Source organism: Myotis daubentonii, chromosome 1 (assembly GCF_963259705.1).
Source record: "Myotis daubentonii chromosome 1, mMyoDau2.1, whole genome shotgun sequence".
Taxonomy (NCBI): Eukaryota; Metazoa; Chordata; class Mammalia; order Chiroptera; family Vespertilionidae; genus Myotis; species Myotis daubentonii.
Window position 1 is genome coordinate 2380133 of NC_081840.1, and position 24834 is coordinate 2404966.

Below are 24834 nucleotides of genomic sequence, written 5' to 3' on the forward strand. Positions count from 1 at the left end.
AGTTTATTGTTTTGTGCCACAATTGTTGGGAAATATTGAATTTTTCACCTGCAACAATTTAAGATTATGATGAATTAACTTGTATAGTTGAGTATGTTCTAATTTACTTGGTCCTGACTTGGTAATAACATTTCTAAGAACGAAGAAAAGCAGATACATGCCTAGAGTATGTATCAGGATAAATCTTATGCAGAGGTAAAACACAGGAGCAGCCAGCATAAGACTTTCTTTTCAACTTTTTATTTCAAAATAAATTAAAACTTTAAAATGTTGCAAGAATACTAGTAAGAACTCCCATGTCCCCTCACCCAGAGAGGCCTGTTCAGGTTTCACGGGATGTGCTTGGTAGTGAAAGAACCCCACCTGGGGCCATGGGTCGGTCTGTTTTTCTCATCACCTCTTGTCTCCTTCAGCCTGGAGCTGATCTTCAGGCTTCCTTGACTTTAATGGCCTTGCAGCTTTTGAAGATTACAGGCCAGTTACTTTGTGGCCTGTCTCTCAATGTGGCTTCGCCTGGCAAGTGTAAGAGCGTTAAGGAACAAACACTGGCGATGTGTTCTCTTAACAGACTCAGAGCCGCTTCTGCACGCACTTCCCAGCGTGGTAGTCACTGGACACATGTGACTATTTAAATCCAGATTTCAATTTTAATTAAAATTAAATGAGGTAAAAAGTTTAGTTCCCTGGCTGCCCTCTCCACCTTTCAGGGGCTCAGTGGCCGCCTGGTGGACAGTGCCCTTCCAGAGCATCGCTGCAGGAAGTCTGTTAGACACACTGTTCCTTGTTGACAGTGTGAAGCAGTGAGGCTCCCACTCCACTAAGTGCCGCTCCAGCAGAGGGGAAGAGGGACCTCAGAAGTCAAACAGGGTGTGACTCTCAGTAACATGTTCTCATCTGTCTCTCAGTGTAGATTGAGCATCAGAATTCCTTTTTCTCCCCAGATACTGCGCTAGATTACCAAGTGACCCGTTCACTCACCTAGCTCCTAAGTGTAGAACCCGAGAGTTACCTGATGGGACATTCTATTCAACTCTTTACCTGCCAATCAACTCACCTCTTCGAGCCTCCATTGTTGTAAGTTTAGAGAAAGAAATGATGTGCCTTCAGTATCACTACATAACTCACGGACTCGCAGAATTGGGGTGTATGACCTCGAGGTCCCGCCACGATCCGGTCAGTGTCTGCATTTCTGACAGAACGGGTCCGCTGTGACCTAGATGCGCACCGTGACCCCGAATTCGGAGCTGTCATTGGGCTGCCCTATTGCTCTCCCGACCTGATGCTCTGTCTTTGAGTAACTGCTGTCTGTCCTTGGTCCCAATGCTCGTTTCCAGATATTGGAAGATGACTAATTTCTGTTGCACATTGAAAGTTGTTCAGAACTATTATCATGTATTTTGTAGTCAAATTTTGATATATCTTTATTTTTTTGTTACATGCTTGTAGATTAATGAAAGTAAAATATATTAAAATTTAAATTCACCAAAATTGTTAATTCTTGGTTATAATTTATTCAGTTTTCCTGGGAAAGATTTTTAAAGTTGGCTTTTAGATATGGAGAATAGGATTTTTTAAACTTGTGGACATTTTTCAAAAGAAAGAACTTTCCTCTGGTAAATTTCAACCTGAAAGGTATTGGGACAGAAGTTCTGTAGACATTTTAGGTGTTAATGACAATATAGCTGCGTGCATACACAATGGAAATATTTCTTGTTACTTTCAGGGTCCCCCGATGAGCTGTATACGGTTGGCTGAAAGAGTTGTAGCTCTTATTTGCTGTGAGAAACTGCACAAAATTGGTAAGCATTTGAAAAGCACGTGTAAATAAAAATAAAGTTAAAAACATTGTAAAGCAAAAGCATGTCAAGGACTTTATAGGTCAACAGGTTTTGTGGAGCTGAGAGCTGTGTCGGGGAGGAGGCTTGGTTTCCCACTGCTGAGCTACAGACAGCTCTCCTTTTTCGCTTTCTTTACTAACTCCTTTTAGATACAGAAAGGTTTCCATATACTGTTGAATCATGAATGTTTGCATTTTAACGCCAGTCTCTCAAATTAACCTATATTAGTGTACAAGTTAATCCACTTCCTTAAAAATGGGAGGACGTGATCCCCACGGCTTTTGTAAAGAGATGACAATGTGCACTTTTCCTGTTTGGATGTTTTTGTTTTTGAAATTCTGCTCATATTGAATATATGGATTCAGCATAGACTTTGCCTTAAGTATCATGTTCAATTACGTTTTTATTAAGAGCAAAGATGCTTTAGTTGTCATTAGTCTTCCAGATGCTTCCTCAGTATCGTTGACTAATTAGGGAGGCAACATCTGTATTGTATGTGTCAATTCTCTTTACATTTCGTAGGTGAACTGGATGACCATTTGATGCCAGTTGGGAAAGAAACTGTTAAATATGAAGAAGAGCTTGATTTGCATGATGAAGAAGAGACCAGTGTCCCAGGCAGACCAGGTTCTACAAAACGAAGACAGTGCTACCCAAAAGCAGTTAGTATTGGCTAGAGCCGAATAAAAATCTGGCCTTGTCACTTTCTTTCCTGCTGCATCAAATCTCAGCTCCCCTGGCTGGCTTCCCAAACCCTGTCATTTGGCCCCCTCTGGACCGCCACTGCCTCCCCTACCGCTCCTTCCCTCGGATCTGCCCCTGCCCACTCGGACATGGCACCTCTTTTTCTTTCCGAAAGGATTCTTAGACTCACCCATCAGGTTCTATCCAGAACTAGTGTATTTCTTTTAAAGAGGTATTCTTTGTTTTACTCACTGTAGTGATACGGTGCTTGCTTTACTTATGTGTGGGGCTCAGACAGAAGAGGATTTGTATGATCAAATAGATAAGCGGAAGGGTGCCTGTTCAGGGTGAGGGGCACACTGGCGGGCATAAGTACAAATACCTGTCAGGAGTTAGGGTGTGGCCTGCTAGGCGTCAGAATCCGTTCTCTCAGTGTATGTGTCCAGGTGGATCGGTGGCAGTTCATGCACTACAGCAGCCGAGTCTGACTTGTGGTTCCAGCTGTAGAATCAGCAGTGCATTATGGGTAGGTGAACATGGGCCTTGTATCCCAGACCTGAGAAATGCTTATTGACTCTCCAGCGGGCTACGCAATAGGCGGTCTTGTGCCTCGGTTCTTCTCTCAGCTTCTCAGCAGCATTTGGTAAAGCCCGGAGTAAGCTGCTTTTCTTGCCAACATCTGGAAAAGAGGCTATTATATTTGAGCATGATGCTGAGGTTTTCTTTCCAATTCTAGATTCCAGAATGTCTGAGGGATAGCTATCCCAAACCCGATCAGCCCTGCTACCTGTATGTGATAGGAATGGTTCTAACGACCCCATTACCTGATGAACTCAACTTCAGAAGACGGAAGCTCTATCCCCCTGAGGACACCACAAGATGCTTTGGGATACTGACAGCCAAACCCATACCTCAGGTGAGGCACTGCGTCATGACTACCGATGTTAGGCGGAGAACGACTTAAGAGTGACGGCCTTGTTCCTGCAGTGTGTTCAGTATTTAAAAATTGAGCTGTCTCCCCTGCTTCCTGATAGAAAGCATCACTTCTCTCCTGAAGTGAAACATTTAGAAAGGAATCGGTACCTGTTAACCGTGGGCACTTTGTCTCCTTTGTGCTAAGATTCCGCACTTTCCCGTGTACACTCGCTCTGGAGAGGTCACCATATCCATCGAGCTGAAGAAGTCTGGCTTCACGCTGTCTCTCCAGATGCTCGAGTTGATTACAAGGCTCCACCAGTATATATTCTCACATATTCTTCGCCTTGAAAAGCCTGCACTAGAATTCAAGCCCACAGACGCTGACTCAGCATACTGTGTTCTACCTCTGAATGTTGGTAAGGACCCGACTCGAAAGAAGGAACATTTGGCTTGGCAGCTGCTTTTGTACATAATACAGAAGCCTCTTACCGTGGTAACTCTGTGTTAGACACATGTGAATAGAGAGCTTACGTCAGAGTCGTTTCCTGTTGATATGTAACAAGCTAACAGTTTTTTCTTCCCTAAGTGAATGACTCCAGCACTCTGGACATTGACTTTAAATTCATGGAAGATATTGAGAAATCAGAAGCTCGCATAGGCATCCCCAGTACAAAGTACTCAAAAGAAACACCCTTTGTTTTTAAATTGGAAGATTACCAGGACGCAGTTATCATTCCAAGGTGAGCGGTTGGCGGAGTGAGGGCTGGCGGGGCGTTGTTTCCGAAGTCGCTTGTTCGCATGGGAGAGCGTGCGCTGCGGTTTGGCATTGCTGTTTCCCTTCATGGTGGACTTGTTTTCTCCAGTTTATGTCCTTATAAAACAACACCTAAATCCTGTCGTTAAAGATCAGGTCATCTGAGGGTGTTGACAGGCTTTCTTCCTAAAACCGCCCTCCTTTTAATCCCCAAAGTCTTCGAGAATTTGATCATAAATAACGTTTCGCTTAACATTTTTATAAGGAATAATGTTATTAAGTTCGAAGGAACTAGTAAATCTGAATTTCTCTTATTTTGTACAAATGTAGGGAATGGAGATTTTAGGCACTTTCAGAGTTTGAGCGCTGGCTTTAATGCTTTTCGCCTGATTTTTTTCTTTGTGTGCCTCAAAGCCATAGTTAGTGTTAGCTGTCATCCAACTACCAGCATTAGTAACGGTGTAGTAGCCCACCTCCGTGGCCGTGTGTCACGGTCGCATTGGTAATGTACAAGTGTCTGCTCAGCTTGGGTATTGGAAGCTTTCTGTGCTGTTTATATTGATGGAACTAAGAGTTACTTAATGAGGCCCTTTAGCTGCCATGTGTTATGGAGCTATAGATACTAAGACAGAAGGGGAGAATGGTCAGGTAGGCTTTGCTCGATATAAATGTAGTGCTTTTTTTCAAATCCACTTGAAATATATAATTTGGAATTAAAGTTTTCGTTAATGTTATTTATTTTTAACCTTTTGAACTCTTACTTTATAATCGTGTTTCCATTTCCATATTAAAAACAGTGAGTTGTGTTTTGAGAACAGTTGATTTAAACCACAAGTCATTATTATTATTATATTTTTTTTAGGTATAGAAATTTTGATCAACCTCATCGGTTTTATGTTGCTGATGTGTACACTGACCTTACCCCACTGAGCAAATTTCCTTCCCCCGAGTATGAAACTTTTGCAGAATATTATAAAACCAAGTACAACCTTGACCTGACCAATCTCAACCAGCCACTGCTGGATGTGGACCACACATCCTCAAGGTAAGCCTGGCCCTGAGGCGCTTTTCCAGCAGGCAGTAGGCACATGCAGAGGTCCACGGTATACTGCCCCCTTGGACCCTGAAACCAGATGCTGTGCACACAGACTGCCCGGGTGTGGTCAGGGTCCGTGGTGGCGATGAGCTCTTCAGGCGGGCAGGCGGCACTGGGAGAGCGGACTTGGTCTGTTTGGTAAAATGGTTTTGCCGTTTTCGCAGACTTAATCTTTTGACACCTCGCCATTTGAACCAGAAAGGGAAAGCCCTTCCTCTAAGCAGTGCTGAAAAGAGGAAAGCCAAATGGGAAAGTCTGCAGAATAAACAGGTAATGTTATGAGCATCACTTAAGAAAGATAAGTTTGAATTTTATATTATCAAGTGAACTAAGTGACTTGTAAACGTTCTGGAAATTGCCCAACCCTTAGGTTTTGTTTTGGTTTAACTGATGTTATGTGTTGACTTTTATTTGAGTATTTTTTTGGTAAGCATGAGCAGTTTAACTTTTACCTTTGGTCCATTGGTACAATTATACATGAATCATCCTTATAAATTCTAGGATAAATCCCATTTGCCCTCAAGGATTATTTGAAAAAAAAATTTTTTTTCAATATATCAATTACAGTTGACAGTAGTTGCAGGTGTACAGCATAGTGGTTAGACATTACATAACTTTACCCACATAATCCCTTCTGTAAGCCCTACACCTCTCTGACACCATACACGGTTATTACAGTATTATTGACTGTATTCCCTCTGCTGTACTTTCCATCCCTGTGACTGTTTCGTAACCACCGATTTGTACTTCCTAGTCCCTTCACCTTTTCACCCAGCCCCTCCCCCTTCTCACCTAGCAGCCATCAGTTTGGCTTATATATTTGGTCCATTGACACAATGATACCATGAAGTCGTCCTTATAAATGCTAGGATAAACCCCATGTGGCCTTCAAGGATTTGTATGAAAATATTTTCAAAAATAAGATTTTGCTAGTACTTAACGATTTTTGTCCTTATCCAGTAGTGAAAGTGATCTTAGCTTTCTTTTCCATTCTTCTGTGTGTTTGCTTTATATTAATGTTTTCACATTTCTTCGTATTCAAAGATACTGGTTCCCGAACTCTGTGCTATCCATCCGATCCCAGCCTCGCTGTGGCGGAAAGCCGTCTGTCTCCCCAGCGTTCTGTACCGCCTTCACTGCCTTCTGACCGCCGAGGAGCTCCGAGCCCAGACAGCCAGCGATGCCGGCGTGGGAGTCAGATCCCTTCCTGTGGATTTTAGGTAGGCCTGCTTACAAAAGAACGGAATTAAGTTTAAACTTTAACTTTATCTAAAATGGTTCTTAAAAGACTGAAAGAACAGGGATGCCTAATAGGTGACATAAGTGCGTCCTTTGATTCCTAAGTGAAAAGTCTACATATCGAGTCCTGTGCTCCTGTGATGTTACAGAGGGAGGTGAGATACTAGGATCAAAAATAGTCACCCCTCCCTCAGCGATGGGAGCTGAAATGAAAACAGTCCCTGTAACCGTGCTGACCTTCGAAGCCTGCTTCCTCTTACCAATCGGGTTTATATTGAAAAGCAGTGCCTTGGTTTCTTCGTCTTCATTATGTCCTCCCCCCATTATTTCCCCACTAGTAAAGTCTCTGCACTCTCTGGGAATTATTGGTTTAACCTCTCAGATTAATTTTGATTATCCAGTTGGCAAGACCCTGTGGTTCTGGAGAGTGAGGGACTTTAAAATGGAATGGCAGGAACTGTTGTTCGCTCCTCTTCCGCGTTGTTAGCTTAGGCGCAGAGAGGTTATGTGATGGCCCAAAGTTTCCCAGCTCGTGAGCCCGAGGACTGACCCGGCTTCAGCGCCTGGCGGCCACACTGTTACTGACGGATGGCAGCAGCGCAGGCGCCTGTCCGCTCCGCAGTGCAGGCTTCTTCCTTGGAAACTGGTTTCTCCTCTCCAGCAGGAGCACACCTACAGGGATCTCTGTTTCATAGTCAGATGACTCTTGCTCTAGGCCTCGCCCTTTTGAAGGATCTGATGAAAAGTTATAAAAATGTCTTTGCAGATACCCTAACTTAGACTTTGGGTGGAAAAAATCTATCGACAGCAAATCTTTCATCTCAATTGCTAACTCCTCTTCAGCTGAAAATGATCATTACTGTAAGCACAGCACAATTGTCCCTGAACATGCTGCACATCAAGGTGCTAGTAGAACCTCCTCTCTAGAGAATCATGACCAAATGTCTGTGACCTGCAGAGCGTTACTCAGTGAGTCACCTGGTAAGCTCCCCATTGACGTGCCCACAGACCTCACAGCAATTAACGGTCTTTCTTACAATAGAAATCTTGCCAATGGCAGTTATGATTTAGCTAACAGAGACTTTTGCCAAGGAAATCAGCTGAATTACTACAAGCAGGAAATACCTGTACAACCAACTACCTCATCTCCCACCCAGAATTTACCCAGTTGTGAGAACCAGCCCACGCCCAGCGATGAATGTAGTCTCCTGAGTAATAAATGCCTTGATGGAGATGCCAACAAACCTACCTCAGATGGCAGTCCCCTGGGGGCCACGGGGCCTGGTCCCACAGAAGCTGTTGCCGTGCGCAAGGACAGGCTGGGCTCTGCGCAGAGCCCCTCTCCTGGCTACTCCTCCAGGACTCTGGGCCCAAACCCTGGACTCATTCTTCAGGCTTTGACCCTTTCGAATGCCAGCGATGGATTCAACTTGGAGCGGCTCGAGATGCTGGGGGACTCCTTCCTAAAGCACGCCATCACCACGTATCTGTTTTGCACTTACCCTGATGCGCACGAGGGCCGCCTTTCATACATGAGAAGCAAAAAGGTAAGAGTTCCTCCTTTTACGTTGAGAGTTAGAACAATTACTCGTTGTGCCCGGATTGGTTGCGCGTATTGGGTAGTTTCGGGGAGAAGAAAAGTATTGCCCTCAGGGACCCCACACGGTCATGTGCCGCTGAAGCCGGTGGCATGCGTGCCCAGGGGTGACACAGATCTGCTTGTCACCGATGAAGCACTCAGGTTTGGGGGCTGCTGATCTGATGTGACTGACTGACTGATAGACATTCAGTTCAGATGCAGCATCTGTGAGAGCTCGTGCCCTCCTTAACGGAGGTGAATGAGGTGTTTACTTGGGAGAGCACTGTCTCGGTGGACAAGACACGGCTTCCACGGGGCGCGCGTCTCCGAGGCGCAGGGTGCTGGGGAGGGAAAGAGCAGCACTTCTCAGCTCAGTACCCAGCGGTTGGAGACCGAGCTTCGGGCTCTGCGTGGGCCGTGCCTGATAAGACAAAGGGAGGGCGCGTTCTTCAATTTAGTGTGGAGTCAAGATCTAAGGAAGAGAAGTAGTGAGGGTAAAATCTTTAATGATGAAAAGAGGTGTCACAAGTCAGCGTGTGCCTGTTTGGCAGGTAACTTAGCTCCGGTTAGCCTGAGCACTCAGCGAGGGTTACCACTCACGGTCAGGGGAGGCGCTCACGGAGGGGTGTCCACAGTGCGGCCGTGAAGTGGACACATGGCAGAGCCTGTCGGCTCTCTGGGGCGGCGGCCACGGTCAGAAGTGTGGAAACTCCCGAGAAAAGACCTGAAAAGGCGGTGGGTCGAAGCCGTGCTCCTGGGCGAGGGAATCTGCACTTTGAATGTGTAGGTCACGGGAATGTTGAAGGCACTTTTTGCATGAGGGACTATGAATATCAGTAAAGTGGTGGTTTTAAATGATCGGTCTGGTAGCAGCACGCAGCGTGAGTTGAAAAGCAAGACCAAACCAAGCTGAGCAGTCAGTTGGCTTTGAAGAAGTCAGTGTGAGCAGAAGTGGGTGTCTGGGGGCGGGGTATTTCAGAGGCAGAGATGCTGGCCGACACGAGGGGCTTCCTCTGCCAGACCTGCTCTCTTCTTCCATCTTGTCCATGAGGGGCTGGGGCAGCAGAGGCGAACTGCCTGAGCTCATGGCAGATAGATGGCAGCCCAGCCTGGCTGTGAGAGACCTCGCTCTTCACCATTGCACCGACCTGCCCTTGATATTACCCTGTGACGCCAGGCACTAGACTGGGTACCTTACAGCCCTTCTCCTGTAATCTTTTCAACAAGCCCCTGGGAGGCAGATAACGTCTCCATTTTGCAGATGAGAAAACTGCTTAGAGAGTTTAGCTCATGTAGGTCATCTAGCTAGTCCGGGGCGGTCAGGCGTTCATCCGAGGCTGGAGCCCATGCCTTTCACCATCGTCTCTGCTGCATCCCAGCATGGTAGGGAGGATGTAGCGATGGCAACCACACACACACACACACACACACACACACACACACACACACGGAGGTTGGGGCGATAATGATGCTGGTTGTGAGGTAGACAGAAATGTAGGAATCAGGGTTCAGGTTGGGTGTTTAGACCTCATGAAATATGAAGTGGGATGTTGAGATAATTGAGAATTTAGGACTAACATACGGTTTGGGAAATAAGCTTTATATGAGTGAGTTTTCCCAGGGGTGGTTGGGAATCAGAGGCTAAGAATGACTACCCTGTTAGCTAAGAAAGACATGATTTTATATTTCGAAAATTCATCCATTCATCTGCTCAGAGAGCTTTGACTCCTCTTTCCTGTGGAAGTTCTCCCTCCCTTTGCCTGGGGTAAGACCTTCCAGGGTGCTCAGCCCCAGATAGGCCTGTCTCCTAGCCAGGCCGGCGCCCTTGTCTTCCCGTGGACCCCGGGCCCCGGGACACGCAGCAGCTGGTGGCTTCTCGGAGCTCTCACCCATTTCCCCTTGCTGAATCCGGCTTGTCCCACGTTGAGCTCCATGAGTCCTTAGTTCTCTCCTGCCAACTGTTTCCGTCGACTTTGTGATTCCTATCCTCTCTGGCATCTGGGATGCTGTGTCCTCTTAGTATGGAGAAGGAACTAGCATTTATTTGAGCGGTTACATTTCCCAGCCTAGGAAAGCCCTTCAGCAAGTGCTGGGGTCAGTGGACGCCTCTCCCTCCGCGCTGCTCTGTGCAGAGCCCGCTCCTGCTGACATTCTTCTCCCAGGGGCGCTGCCCTGGCGCCTCTCCCGCTGGGTGCTGGTCCCATGGGATTGCGTTACGTGGAAGAAGGGCTCATGAAGGACTTAAATATAAAGAAACCCAGTGTTTAGAAAACGGAAATGAGGTGACAGTCCTAGACACTAGTTTCCAAGTAAAAATGAGACAGAAATGCAGTAATTTGAGGAGATGGGAAGCCTCAGGGAAAACAGAAATGAGGGTTTTATTGATGCAAATAAACAAGGGAGTTGTTCTTTATTGCCTTTTGCTTGACTTTAAAACAATTGAACAATACTATCTTGAAATACCATTCAAAACAAAGGAGTGATGTTGGAGAAAACATTACATTTGAAATCATTTGTGGCGTGGGCTCTCACATTGTGAAGTAATTTGAGCTCTGTTCAGTGCCAGATTCACTTTACGTCATTGAGAATATTGTGACCTCTTGGACCTATGTGGATTCTTTTTCAAAAATTTCAAAATTAGCCAAAACCGGTTTGGCTCAGTGGATAGAGCGTCGGCCTGCGGACTGAGGGGTCCCGGGTTCGATTCCGGTCAAGGGCATGTACCTGGGTTGCGGGCACATCCCCAGTAGGAGATGTGCAGGAGGCGGCTGATCGATGTTTCTCTCTCATTGATGTTTCTAACTCTCTATCTCTCTCCCTTCCTCTCTGTAAAAAATCAATAAAATATATTTAAAAAAAAAAATTTCAAAATTAGCATTTTGCATTTTATATCATCATTTTATATCAACCTGCTTTCTACAGGTTGAAATTGAACTGTTTCTTCTGACTTAAGGAATTTGCACGTATACATCAGTTTTTTTGGATCTGCATTTAAAACTCAAATACTCATCTAACTACACTAAAGGAGAGAGGACTTACTATTTTCCATCAGTCTTTATCATTGATGAGCAGTTATCATAATCTAGGTACAAATACGTTCACATGCTCCTGTGAGTGACAGCAGAGAAGGTGCCTAGTAAGTGTGCTGTAAACTTTTTCTGCCGAAGGTCAGCAACTGCAATCTGTATCGGCTTGGGAAGAAGAAGGGGCTGCCCAGCCGCATGGTGGTGTCCATATTCGATCCCCCTGTGAACTGGCTTCCTCCTGGCTATGTAGTCAATCAGGACAAGAGCAGCACAGATAAATGGGAGAAGGATGAAATGGTAAGTTGGTGGTAACCGGAGGATTCCTTTTTTGGTGAGGGGAGAAATTTGTTCTATTAAGTTTTTGTTTTTTTCCCCTGGTATGTTTATAATAGAGTATATATTTGATATATTGATTTAATATCTCTATAAATAGACTGTCTTTTCATTGGATTTAGAAACAATGTTGCAATTTTGAAAGAAGACACTTTCTCTTCCTTTGTGCAAGTTAGAAGATTACCTAATTTAGTGTTCAAAAGAAGAAAAATAAAACATTTTTTTATATAACATTTCACCTTACTGTTAGGTGTTATAGTTTATCATAGATTCCCTACTTAGCTCTGTTCAGTGAAATGACTTTTAGTGACCTATGATCTCTAGTCTGTGAAATAATACAATTTCAATAAGATCTTGCTTTTGAAGCTCAGGGTTTTTGCAGGACTGTTTCTTCTTTTGTGACCTAAAAATAATAAGTAAATAAATTGCCATACGTGAAGGTTGTAGGTCTCTGGCAATAGTTTAAATGTTGCCTGATTTCAGAAGATGCGGTTGCTTCCTGGTATCTTGTCTTGAAGGCCAGCAGAGGGCACCTGGGAGGGCCTGGGCGCTGCGCTGGTGGGGCAGCCCGGCCAGCATTGGCTGGGAACTCCAGCGCCTCTGCCAGGGGCGCGGCGCGCAGGCGGCGGCTCTCAGTGACTCTCCCTCCGTGAGCCGCGCGCTGTGGCTTCCCTTTCGCTTCCGCGACGGTGAGCAGGCGCGTCCGGCTGTGTGTGTCGCCTTCTTTCTGACATGCAGGTCCCAGCCGTCTGTCTTCACTGTTTCTGGGTCACACACTCCGTGACTCAGTCTGGATTTTACCTCTGTATTGAGTATATTTTTAAGTCACGCAGTTTTTGACTTACAGATAGTAAACTTATGTGGGAAAACATGAGGAGAATATTTTAATAAGAATTGGGTTAGAAAAGTACATGTTATTAATTTAGAGATAGGTAGAACCTTAGGAGGAAATGTGTAGACTCTGAGAACTTTAGAGAAAATAATACATTTTTACAAAAATTATTCTGGCAACAATTGTGCTTTATAAATACTGTTTTATAATATAATTGACTTTTTTAAAAAACTACGAATATAGAAGAATAAAGCTGATGTAGGCATGTCCTTTTGATTTAAAAAAGTTGTGTTTTTGTTTTTAAGGTCTAGCAAACAGTTCCTTTTCTTGACATTGCAGAAGAACTGGCACTTTGGTTCCTGGAAAACATTAAAAATACTGTTCCTACTTCCACTGAGTAGTTTATACAATGAAATAGGCCCTCACATGCTATTGCAAAGCATAGTCTCCTTGCACTCCTGTTGTCACTGCCCTGCCCCTCAGCAATCATGCGGGGCAGTCGCTAGGTAGAAAGCGCACGGGGACTGAAGGAGAGTTGCATGCTGGGCTTTTATTTTTAAAGCGCGTGAAGTGCTCTTGGGAACCACTGAGCGAGGTAGCATCCCACTGTTCTGCAGGGAAACAAACCCTGGGATTTAAAGAACTTCGCCCAAGGTCATACGGCTTCTTTGTGATAAAGCCCAGTCCTGTGTTTTGTTTCTTGCTTTTCTGCACTCCACTGATTTTAGCTTATGTTAGCATCTCTATAAAAATATATGTGGATGTTTTTAATTAAAAATTATTCAGTCTGATTTTTTTTTAATTGTAATTTGGCCCTTTCTTCTAAGGACCAAACAATTAGTAAAAAAAAGAAAAATCTCGTGTTACCAGGAAAGTATAGGATTTTTAACAGGGAATAGTTCCTCGAGGTCTGCCATTGTAGTTTCTTTTAGTTCCTTATTCTTGAAAAAGTTTTATAAACTTTTTTTATTTAAAAAAATATACATTGTTAAAGGTATATGGCTTGGCTCACTGCTCTTATTTCTTTTCAAACAATTACAGTTTGTATCTCTTTTGAGTCTGGCTTAAAATGAAAATATTTGCAGCATTTAAAAAGCGCTTGACAGAAAGTTTGAAAACCTTTCAGAACACTCTGGAAAGTTGTCATTCTCAAAAGTGAAGCACAGCCTGCTGCCTCTCCCCCCAGAGTCAAGTCTTGATGTGTGTGGTTTTTCTTGTTTGTGTTTTTTTTATTTTTATTTTATTACTCAACAGAAATTTGGCATCTTCCTAGCGTTGCAAAAAAGTTACGTCATTACTGAATCCTAGCCCATTATTAAGGTTGTCATTCACAAATAAGCTGTTGCCAAAGAAATTGGAATTAGCAAAGATCCTCTGACAGAAATTGGATTGTTGTGTTTCATGTTAGTCTAAATTTTCTTCTATTTTTGTCAGTTACGCTATAATCAGTTACCCTGATTACTGTAGCTCAGTGGAGGGGAAAAGCATAATTTCTCAAATTCATAGCTTAGGTCAGTGATCACTTTTAGTTTTCAAAGTAAAGCAATTTAGTTTTACATTGTAGCAAATGTACTTTGATTTGAAGTAGAAATAGGGACAGACACTATATCATGAAACTTGCACATTTTTAATGTTACAAAGATGTAAGAAATAATTCTATCTGTTTTATATTATACTCTTAATTGCAAAGATAATGCTTTTTTGCATTTGGAATTTAATTTTATTAATTTGAAAATCTTTTAGAACTTTTTCGGCAAAATTGAAGATCTCTGTGGTTGGCATATGAGTACTTTCATTGTGTATTCTGCCGGAGTTAGAGTTCTCAGCTGAATTTTGCCTTGTGGCCATTAACTTTAACTTCATATTCCATGTATAAAATCATCAGCTTAAAGCTTCGGACTGGATAAAGGTCATTCTATAACTCAGAAAATGAACATTCAAAGAACATGTTTTACTTTGTTTATATGATTAAATAACTTATTTTATGTTAATTGAAAACAAATGGCTGTGATTTTAAAGTTGCCTTTTAGTATTTGTGGTTGTCATTTGAAATTATCCATAACCCTTGCTTTTATTGAGTCTCCAACCCTTTTAAAACCAGCAGCTATGTCTCCCTCCTGCCCCATTCCCCTCTTGCAGACAAAGGACTGCATGTTGGCTAATGGCAAACTGGACGATGACTTTGACGAGGACGAGGAGGAGGGCCTGCTGTGGAGGGCCCCCAAGGAGGACGCCGACGACGAGGACGACCTCCTGGAGTACGACCAGGAGCACATCCAGTTCATAGACAACATGCTGATGGGCTCGGGAGCGTTTGTGAAGAAAATCCCTCTCTCCCCCTTTTCAGCCGCCGACTCAGCGTATGAGTGGAAAATGCCCAAAAAAGCCTCCTTAGGTAGCATGCCGTTTTCAGCAGACTTCGAGGACTTTGACTATAGCTCTTGGGATGCGATGTGCTATCTGGATCCTAGCAAAGCTGTGGAAGAGGATGACTTTGTGGTGGGGTTCTGGAACCCATCAGAGGAAAACTGTGGTATTGACACAGGGAAACAGTCCATTTCTTACGACCTGCACACGGAGCAGTGCATTGCTGACAAAAGCATCGCCGACTGCGTGGAGGCCCTGCTGGGCTGCTATTTAACCAGCTGTGGCGAGAGGGCGGCTCAGCTTTTCCTCTGTTCGCTGGGGCTGAAGGTGCTCCCTGTAATTAAAAGGACTGAGCGCGAGAAGGCCCTGTGCCCTGCCCGGGAGAACTGCAGCAGCCAACAAAGGAGCCTTTCAGCGAGCCGGGCGGCGGCCCCGGCCCCGGCCAGCCCCCGCGCCGCCGCGGGGAGGGACGTGGAGTACGGCTGCCTGAAGATCCCGCCCCGCTGCATGTTCGACCATCCGGACGCAGATAAGACGCTGACGCACCTCATAGCCGGTTTTGAGAATTTTGAAGAGAAAATCAACTACAGATTCAAGAACAAGGCGTACCTTCTGCAGGCGTTTACCCACGCCTCCTACCACTACAACACCATTACCGGTAAGGCGCCAGGCCCGCCGCGCTTCTCTGAAAGTGCGGCCACGTGTTAATCGCATTATTTTGGCCTCATAGAAAAATGATCTATGCGTGTTCAGACTTGGTGCTTACCACGCGAGGCGGGGGAGGAGGCCGCGGCCAGCGAGAAAGCCTGGCCTCTCCTCTGGGAGCCGGCGCTGCTCTTTGGGAGGCGGGAGGCGGCCCTCTGTCCCGCTCGCACATGTCACGTCACGTGCTGCGGGATCCCGGGGAGCGGCCGCCTCGTGGGTGTCGCTCCTGTCTCGGCCCGCCAAGGGGCTCTCTGCCGCCCGGGCTGCTCTGGGCTCCTGATGTATGTGTGTGTTCTGGAGGTACTTCCACACCCTTTTATCGTAAGTCTAAAGATGAATAGATGGTAAGAAACTGCTTCACAGAGGCTTCATGCCCCTGCTCTGACCGCTGTCGTCTTCTCTGCACTGTGCTCCCTGCTGCTTCCCGTCTGTGTGTAACAGGCTCCCAGCCCGTTGCCTTAGAACAGCGTCGCCAACCTTTCAGACCTCACGGACCACCGGTTGGCGACGCTGCCTTAGAAGGAAGAACAGGCACCTAACAGCTAACACCGCGTCAGCCTGTGCAACACAGCTCAAGTCCATGTGTTTTTCTGTCTCACAGTAACAAGTGCTTGAGTCCAGAACACCAAAGCCAAGCAGAAAGTGTGTGTAAGGAAAAGAATGTAGGTTAAGATGGTCTGAGGAATGTGAAGCCAAAAAGTGAAAAGGCATCCGACTCCATTCTAGAAAGATTGGTGAAACGAAACCTGTTTTTCTTGGAGAGTGTAGCGGCCTGGTTTTCTACCGCCCAGTCCTGGGTGAGGCCTGGGCTCTAGCCTGTCTCAGCCCCTCCCTGGGGGGTGGCTGGACAAGTCATTCTATCTGTCCCTGCCTCAGTTTCCGCAGGTGAAGGGACTTTACTAATGGAGAAAGATGAGGTGCTGGTTAAGATCGCTAACTTTCACATTTTGACAATCAGCTGCTTTTGCTCAAGGTCTTGGCTCACTTTGCAACTTTTATTTCTCAATCTCTTGGTTTGTGTAAAATTCATTTTTTCTATTAATCTTTTTTTTTTAGAGGGAGAGGAAGGGAGGGTGGGCAGGGAGAGAGGGAGAAACATCGATGTGAGAGTGAAACATCGATTGGCTGCCTCCTGCACTCCTACCAGAGATCGAGTCCGCAACCTGGGCATATGCCTGACCGGGAGTCAAACCGGCAACCTTTCCGTGCACAGGACGGCGCCCCACCAACTGAGCCACAGCAGCCAGGGCTCAGTTTCACTGTTTCTAATCCAAGTTGAGAAGAGGGTCTCCTTATACTAACTGTTATCTGTGTAACAGATGTAACCCAGAAATGGCGAGGCGCGTGCCACTTAAATACATTCACGTGTGAGTGAGTGGTGTGCGGTGACGAGACCGCGGTGGAGGCGGACGCGCAGGGTTGGGCGCAGTAAGGGATGCGGGGTGGGGACCTGCCTGCCCAGCTCGGTGCCGGGGGAAAGGGCTCAGGGATGAGGGTGTCTCCTGGGAAGGGTTTTCCTCACAAGACGTTTGTCTTTGGGCCACACGTAGTATAAGAAATGTGCTTAATTTGCCATTAAAATGTAATTGCCAGAGGCTTCAGCAAGTGAGATGTCAAGTGATTTTGTCCTTGAAGAGTGTGTATGAAATGAACCCAGAAAAAAGTCTCTGCCGTGGCTCTCGGGCAGGCCTCCCGCCAGTCATTCTGCAGAAACCGGGTCAGGGCGTTGCCCAGGCTCATGGCCCCCCTGGCTCCCCCCTCAGATTGTTACCAGCGCCTGGAGTTCCTGGGAGACGCGATTTTGGACTACCTCATAACCAAGCACCTTTACGAAGACCCGCGGCAGCACTCGCCGGGCGTCCTGACAGACCTGCGCTCCGCCCTGGTCAACAACACCATTTTCGCGTCCTTGGCCGTGAAGCACGACTACCACAAGTACTTCAAGGCCGTGTCCCCGGAGCTCTTCCAGGTCATCGACGTCTTCGTGCAGTTCCAGCTCGAGAAGAACGAGATGCAGGGGATGGACTCCGAGGTCAGTGCTGCCGAGCGTGTGCGAGTCAGAGGGGGGGCCGCTGACCGGGTTCTGGGGAGTCGGGGCTCGGGCTCACAGCTGTGCAGAGGGACGGCCGGAGCCAGGCTGCGGGGCCCACACCGTGCGATCCTGGGGAGAGCTGAGGTGGGCCGGAGCCCTCGGGGGGCCTTTTAGGAATGGAGGCATGTGGCCATTCACAGGGAGAGGGAGCCCAGCGCGGTCCAGTGTGGCACCCTCCCCCACCGATTCAGGCCCCCGAGAGGCGTGGCGCCACCCCCTGGCCACCCCCGCGGTGCCTAACCCAGTGGCCTCCTCGCGGCTTCTCCCTGCCTTGCCCTTCAGCACGTGTCGGGAATATTTGCTCATGTCTCAGGTAAGCAGTACAAACACGTATTCTGCTTCTACCGGAAATGGAAGATCTCAGTTAAAAACCAAACTTCTGCGTTGCTAACCGTTGGAATTTGAGAGGCTTCTCCGTAAGTTCAGCCAGAGGTTCGTTGGTGATGGAGCTGTTTCTGATGTTGGTGACTCCTCTGCAGCTTTGTCGGCGAGGCTGTCGCTGAGGTGTTCCCAGCGCCCGCCCGGAGTGCTTGCCGCCACCCCTCTGCGTCCCTCCTCCTCCCCATGCTGACTCCTTGGCTTTCCTTCCTTTTGTGGATTTTTTGTAAGGAGTTAAGGAACTTATTCATAAATTCCTCTGATAGCTGTTGTCATTGTGCTTTTTTGATTGGTTCCTTTTTAAATTTCAAACCGTTGTTGGGGCTTTCATGCATTCCCTTGACTTCCTTGGAAGCGAAGGCTCTCGGTCTAGACCAGCTGCAGGCCGGCAGGCAGGCTCCGTGCAGGCGGCCGGCGCGGCCTCGGGCAGTGTGAGAGCGAGGGCGAGTGTGGTCGCAGGAAACTAGGACGTAGAACCGTCTCGCAGTCAGCATCACTTCTGGTCTCATCCTCCCACACACTGCAAGCTTAGAATGAGAGAGATTCGCCGAAATTTAAATGCTCTTTTACATGACAAGGGGACCTACTGGTTCTGTAATCTGTGTTCATTCTTTTTTCCTCTCCGTTGCTTACGTAAATATGTATGGAAGTTACAAAAACTAATTGGAAATGTCATGGTCTGGCTATTTAAATTTACTATTTGATCTTAAGAATTCTCTCCACTTTTCTGGGCCTCAGTTTCCTCCTCTGTAAAAGGAAAGAATTAAACTTCATATGTTTTAAAATTCCTTTCTACCTCAAAACCATGATATATGAACAATAACTGTCTTATTTTTCCAGTAGTCAGTATTATAATTTGTATATAGAACTTTGTTTCACTAAAAACTGTTTAGAAATTACTGTCCCCTCCTTTTAATTTCTCTTTCACAAGTAGTTTGTGTTTATTTTAGAAAGCAGATGTAAACATGCATATAAGAGGGGTTATGTTATGCGTGATTTTCCACACTCTTCTTTTCCCTGCGTGCGCGGGGGTGACTGTCAGTAGCTGCATGCTGGTCAGTGCACGGCTGTCGGGGAGCGCCTCTTGTCGTCCTTGCAGCTGGGTATTTAAGCTGCTTTTAGTTAGGACTTTTAATAAACATGGATGAGATAAATATGCTTATATATCCAGTTACCTCCTTACGATAAGTTCCCAGAGGTGGAATTGCTGCGGAAAAACAATTGTGAACCTTTAAAAGGCTTTTGCTACGCATGTAAGTTTTTATTCTGTGAAGTTGAATACCTGCTGTTTGTCAGGTACTCTTTTACAGAAAACATGCATTAAGTATTTCATAAAAAGGAGCTTGCAGGAAAATACCCTCCAAATAGGGTTTCCCTGCCCAGAAAGGGGCCGTTCATGCCCTCAGCAGCGTGCGTCCTCCCTGCCTGTCCCACCAGCACTCCCCCTCCCTGCCCAGCCGCCGGGCAGCTCTGCGGAGGTGCAGTTCTTTGATGATGAGTGAATTTGAAAGTTTTTAAAATACATTTATTTATTGACTATTTCTAATTTTGTGTTAAAAATTTTGTTCTTATTGAAAAATAATCTTTTTTTCTTTGCTGGGTATAGACTGTTAAAAGGGAGGGGATTTTTTTTTTTTTTTTGAAGAAATTTGAAAACACTTCATTTTTAGGTAAGTTACTGCTTGTGAAGAACCTAGTGCCATGTGGAGGCAGCCGTGAACTGGTGTCGTTACCTTTGTTAGCGATGGAATGAGGGTCCCAGCCGGGAAAGGAAGCTGCCTTCCTGCCTCCTGCTCACAGTCCCTTTTCTCTCCCCAGCTCAGGCGGTCCGAGGAGGACGAGGAGAAGGAGGAGGACATTGAAGTCCCCAAGGCCATGGGGGATATTTTTGAGTCACTTGCTGGTGCCATTTACATGGACAGTGGGATGTCGCTGGAGATGGTTTGGCAGGTGTACTACCCTATGATGCGGCCACTCATAGGTACTGTGGCTCCCCTTCAAAAAGAGCAGAATCTAAATTCAAAGCAACTGCAGGGTATTATTTACGTTATTCTTTCACTTTGATTACAGAAAAATTCTCTGCAAATGTGCCCCGTTCCCCTGTGCGAGAATTGCTTGAAATGGAACCAGAAACCGCCAAGTTTAGGTAAGCAAAGATGTGCATGGAAAAAATTAACTTATTTCAAATCCAGGGGGAAGTTCTCACAGATGCCGTAAATGAACGATTCCGAAAAATATTTACACGGGGGCACGCTCTCCGCAGTTTCCACTTGTAGTCTGATCGACTTCTCTGCTGTTTTAGAAAGTGACGCTGAATTAAAGAAGCCACGGCAGCCCGCCGGCCGCTGTGCGTGAGCCGTCGTGCACGTTTCCCTGGTGTGGTGTCAGCCTGTGCGGGCTCCCGGCCGAGAGCTCACACTCAGAGCTGATTGACAGTCATAATAAATACTCCGACTTCTAATTCATGCTGTTTGGCCTCTTTACAGCCCGGCGGAGAGGACCTACGATGGCAAGGTCAGAGTCACCGTGGAGGTGGTGGGGAAGGGGAAGTTCAAAGGCGTCGGTCGCAGCTACAGGATCGCCAAGTCTGCAGCGGCAAGAAGAGCCCTCCGCAGCCTCAAAGCCAATCAACCTCAGGTTCCCAGCAGCTGAAGCCCCTTTTTAAAATTAAAAAACAAAAACGCAGAATAAGGTAGAAAATACTTAGATTGAAAAGGATGATTTAAAGTTGATACTGAGCGGAATGAATAGAAGGCAGAATTTAAAGTTTGTTTGATAACAGGATAGATTACAGAATAAAACATTTAACCTATGTATAAAAATTTTGGAACTAACTGTAGTTTTAGTTTTTTGCGCAAACACAATCTTGTCTTCTTTCCTCACTTCTGCTTTGTTTAAACCACAAGAGTGCTTTACTGATGGCATTTAGCAAGCGTTCAGAGCAATTACGGATGGTTTGTTTTGTTTTTAGTTTAATTTCCTCACCTTGGCTTAGTGTTAGGAGGCCAGGGAGCTGAAAACTCACACAGTCCCTAGAGTGACGCAGAGTCCTCGTGCCCCCGGTCTGTGCGGCATCGCCAGCCTGTACTGGGAGCCCAGAGGACGCTGCGAAGCGGGGACGTGTGCCGTGTCACCTCGGTGCCCACGTTCTGCGAAGATGGTGTTCCCAGCGCCATTGCACTTAATCGTGGGGGTCAGATGTCAATGGCATCGGCTGGCCAGCTGGTGAATCCAGTGTTAGTGTTCTCGTGCCACGTGTGACAAAGGTTCTTGCCTTAAACGTAACGTCCTCATGGATACGCTTTAATTTCTGATCTTTTTTGGAACAAACTGATCTTACATTCCCTGCATTTTATTGTGCATTAGATGTTGAGACTGTGGGATTCACAACCCACTAGTGTAGTTGTAACTTAAAACAGGAGATTTGGATTTCTGGCATGTGTATACTAAAGACATTTAAAAAACCAGAATCTGTAGATGGGATTTTTTAAAAAACACCATAATAAAAATGATCTTTGGCTAGCTACCCAGTTTTACTTAAAAAACCTCCTGCTAGGTAGTTCCACTGATAGAAATTGTTTGTGGCAAATAATTTTGCCCTATAGGCTGTTTCTCTAACAAAATTAACCTTAGACATATCACACCTAAAATATGCTGCAGATTTTATAATTCATTGGTCACTTATTTAAAGACAGGCCCAGCACCTTCCCCTTTCGCCTTCTCCCGTGAGTGTCTGCTGCACTGTCCACCATGCTGCGTGTACTGCACTACCAAAGCTGTGCTAGCTGTGGGAGTTTAAAGTGTGAGGAAACTGCCACGATTGTGATACGTCCATGATTTAGCTTGTTAATTTAGCTCACCTAGCTCATTATTTCTATCTTTGGAAAAGAAACAAAAAAAGACATTTTTAGGCATTTGCCTAAGTTTCTTTAATTAGACCTGTCGGCACTCTTCACTTAAATACCTCAGTTCTTCTTTTCTTCTGCATGCGTTTCCCCCTGTTTGGTGCTATGTTTATGTATTATGCTTGAAATTTTAATTTTTTTTGCACTGTACCTATAATACCTCTTAATTTACCTTTATAAAAGCTGTGGGCTGGTCTTGCACTCCCACCAACATACCAGTAGAGGTTTGCTGCAATTTGCCCCATTAATTATGCTTGAAGGTTAAGAAAGCTGAGCAGAGGTGTCTAATGTTCCCAGCACATCGTCTGAACTTGATCTTCTTGCAGTGCTGCATTTCTGTTTAATTGCAGTTGAATCTGTACCTCCCGCTGTCGGCACCGCTCCCCGAGCAGCGCTCTGCACGTGTCGGCCCGAGGCTGCCGCTTCACTGGCTAGGAGGCCTCAGAGAGGGACGCCCCGCTCCCGACCTTGTCCCCAGTCTTACATTGGGATGGATCTAATTATTAATTGCGTTCCTGAGCAAATTAATTTGGGTGGCCTCGTTTTTAAAATACTGAATTCTGATTTGGAACCTTAGATTTCCGTTTCGTTTTTTAAAAATCTTAGCAGAAGGTCTCATGGCAAGTTAAAACCAAGCAATTCTTGGATTACGGAACTGTAACCGTGTCCATGAGCAAGTAAGGCCGGGTGTGGATTTGACTTGTGGTGAAGGCATATCACAGATGTCCGGACAGCGCACCGACTACCTGCTGCAGGCGGAGGGCCGCGTTGTCTAGCGCCCTCATCCCAGGGTCGCGGGGCTCTGCCTCCTGGCACCAGTGTCAGATTGTTCACAGTGCAGTTCCCACTGGGAGAAAATGCCTCAATATATTTTGTAACCTTAAGAAGAGTATTTTTTGTTAATACTTTAAAAGTTCAGACTTGGATATGATTAGGTCATACATTCTCAGGGGTTCAAATTTCCTGCTACCATTCAAAATGTTTTATCAGCAGCAAACTTGAGCTATTTCTGTTTTTGTTTGTTTTTTTGCTGGAGAAAATTAGCTGATTGTAATTTGTGACGCCCACTCTGACCCCTGGTTGCTCTGTTATAAAGAAAAGCTATGAGTTAGGCGAGTGAAATGGTTATGAACGCTCTGTGCTGCTGAATCTAATGCTGTAACGTTCCCGTTGAGCTTGTTGAAATGTTTCGTGCCTGTTCATTAGGAAAAAGCTCACTCTGCATGGCCCGCCCGTCCCCGTCCCCCTCCTCCTCCCACCGTGGGCCATCCCTTCGTCCTGCGGTGGCGACGGGAGGCGGGATGCAGCGTGAGCCTGCGGGTGCTGCGGGCGCTGGGGAGGCCTGCACGCCTGCCCTGAAGCTGACCGCAGAGGCTCCCCAGGGCTGTGTGGAGGTCAGTTGGCTTGGCCCTCATTGTAAACGTCTTTAACTTCTGTGTGTACCTTCGCCGTCCTCACTACGCTGCGCTTGTCATCCCCCCCCACCCCCGCCATGGAGCACAGAGCAGCATTGCACTTGGTACCATGCTTACCTCATTTCAAGGAAATATGCTTAACTGAGAGCAAAAAATGTGGTTTGGCCTCGCTGCTGTTTTGATTTACCGAATTTGAAAAAGATAATTCTAATGCCTGCAATGTGTCATGTATCCTTGCACAACTTCAGTGGATCATTCTCGTCTGTGGCATTTTTACTGTTTGTGAAAGTATGACAAAGATTTGTTAACTGAACTCTTAATTATGTTTAAAAATGTTTGTTACTTTTTTCTTTTATATTATGTGATGTGATTAAATGTAGAATGACCTCTAACACTCCTGTAATTTTTATCATTGAACATACTAATATTTTTATTTTCTTAATAATAGCTTGCCCTCAGAGAGATTCAGATTCCCGGCCTAAATCGCAAGAGATGTAGGCGCCTTTGGCTCTGGTGGTTCCGTTCATGCGCCTGCGCTCACCCGGCAGTTGGCCCTTCCGTGGGCGCCTGGAGCGGGCGGGGCTGCGGGCGGCAGAGCAGTCCGGCCCAGGCCCACCGCGTCCAGCCCCGGGCCAGGGTTTTCCTTTACATCTCGCTCTGAGGGGATCTCATTCTCTCACAGAATGTAACCCGCGAGACGGAGACCTTGGTGTTCAATCTAAGCGGCGTCTGGAATGACGTTGAGTCCTTAGCCAGCTTTGTCCTCTGCGGAAGAGAGGCGCACGCTGCGTTTATCACCTGACGGTTATTTTAATTCCATTTACGTAGGTGTATTTTTTCAACCACTGATTACTTTTCAGGAATTTAATTATCTCCAGATGAATTCCTTTATTTTATATTGTACACGAAATGGTTTTAAGACACATTGAAGACCGAGCATATTAAAATGATCTTAAGAGTTAGAGACCCTAGGAGTGATGTTAGGGAGCTTGCATTAACACTCGGTATTTTCCACCAGCAGTGAAAATGGTCTCGCGAAACTGACTTGTAAATATATTTTAATCATTAACTGCTTCTTTTTCAGTCTGTTTTTATTTGGACATCAACCAGACAGTTTAGATTTTGTAGATGTGTTCAGAATTCGCTGTGGCAGCCGGTTGGTTACACAGCAAAACTGCGAAGGTGAACAAAAGTGACATTTCTGGCATTTCTGTTGTAAATAGAGTGCAGGAAAATGACTAAAATCAAGTAATACTAACGTGAACTCTGATTGACAATAAAGTCTTTACCACCACACACTGCAGCCGTTTTTAAGGGACGTGATGTCACTTCACATGTCGTCGTCAGCAGAAGGCTGCGTCTGCACTCATGGGCCGCGGTTACCTTCCATCGTGTTTTTTTTTGTGTAATAATTGTAGCTGAGTAAATCTCCAATAAAGTTATGGTCTGTTCACTGCGTGGCCTCCTATCTTTTTCTTTTCTCAATTTGATCGGCTCAACTGGGCGATAACTCAAGTAGTTGCCGCAGAAATGGTCTTTAAACGTTTTAATTCCGTGGTCAGCTGGAAACGCCTGCTTCCGTCTGGTGACATCCTGTTTACCAGGCTCTGCTTGCCGTCGGCGGTAGCGTTCTGTAGGAACAACTCTCGTTTTCAAGACTCAGGTGACCCCAG

At 45.9% G+C, this 24834-nt stretch overlaps 1 protein-coding gene across 1 annotated transcript in view; it reads left to right on the forward strand.

The window, feature by feature from the left end:
• Positions 1 to 24614, forward strand: part of DICER1 (dicer 1, ribonuclease III) — a 67158-nt gene extending 42544 nt beyond the window's left edge. Inside the window, 16 exon segments of the mRNA XM_059685879.1 lie at positions 942 to 1074; positions 1724 to 1799; positions 2361 to 2500; positions 3259 to 3438; positions 3643 to 3856; positions 4027 to 4180; positions 5057 to 5239; positions 5455 to 5560; positions 6335 to 6510; positions 7296 to 8076; positions 11276 to 11431; positions 14439 to 15324; positions 17135 to 17403; positions 19660 to 19822; positions 19912 to 19987; positions 20328 to 24614. Of these exon segments, the coding sequence (XP_059541862.1) occupies positions 942 to 1074; positions 1724 to 1799; positions 2361 to 2500; positions 3259 to 3438; positions 3643 to 3856; positions 4027 to 4180; positions 5057 to 5239; positions 5455 to 5560; positions 6335 to 6510; positions 7296 to 8076; positions 11276 to 11431; positions 14439 to 15324; positions 17135 to 17403; positions 19660 to 19822; positions 19912 to 19987; positions 20328 to 20493 (3859 nt within the window). The 3' untranslated portion in view covers positions 20494 to 24614.
• Positions 24615 to 24834: the final 220 nt, after the last annotated feature.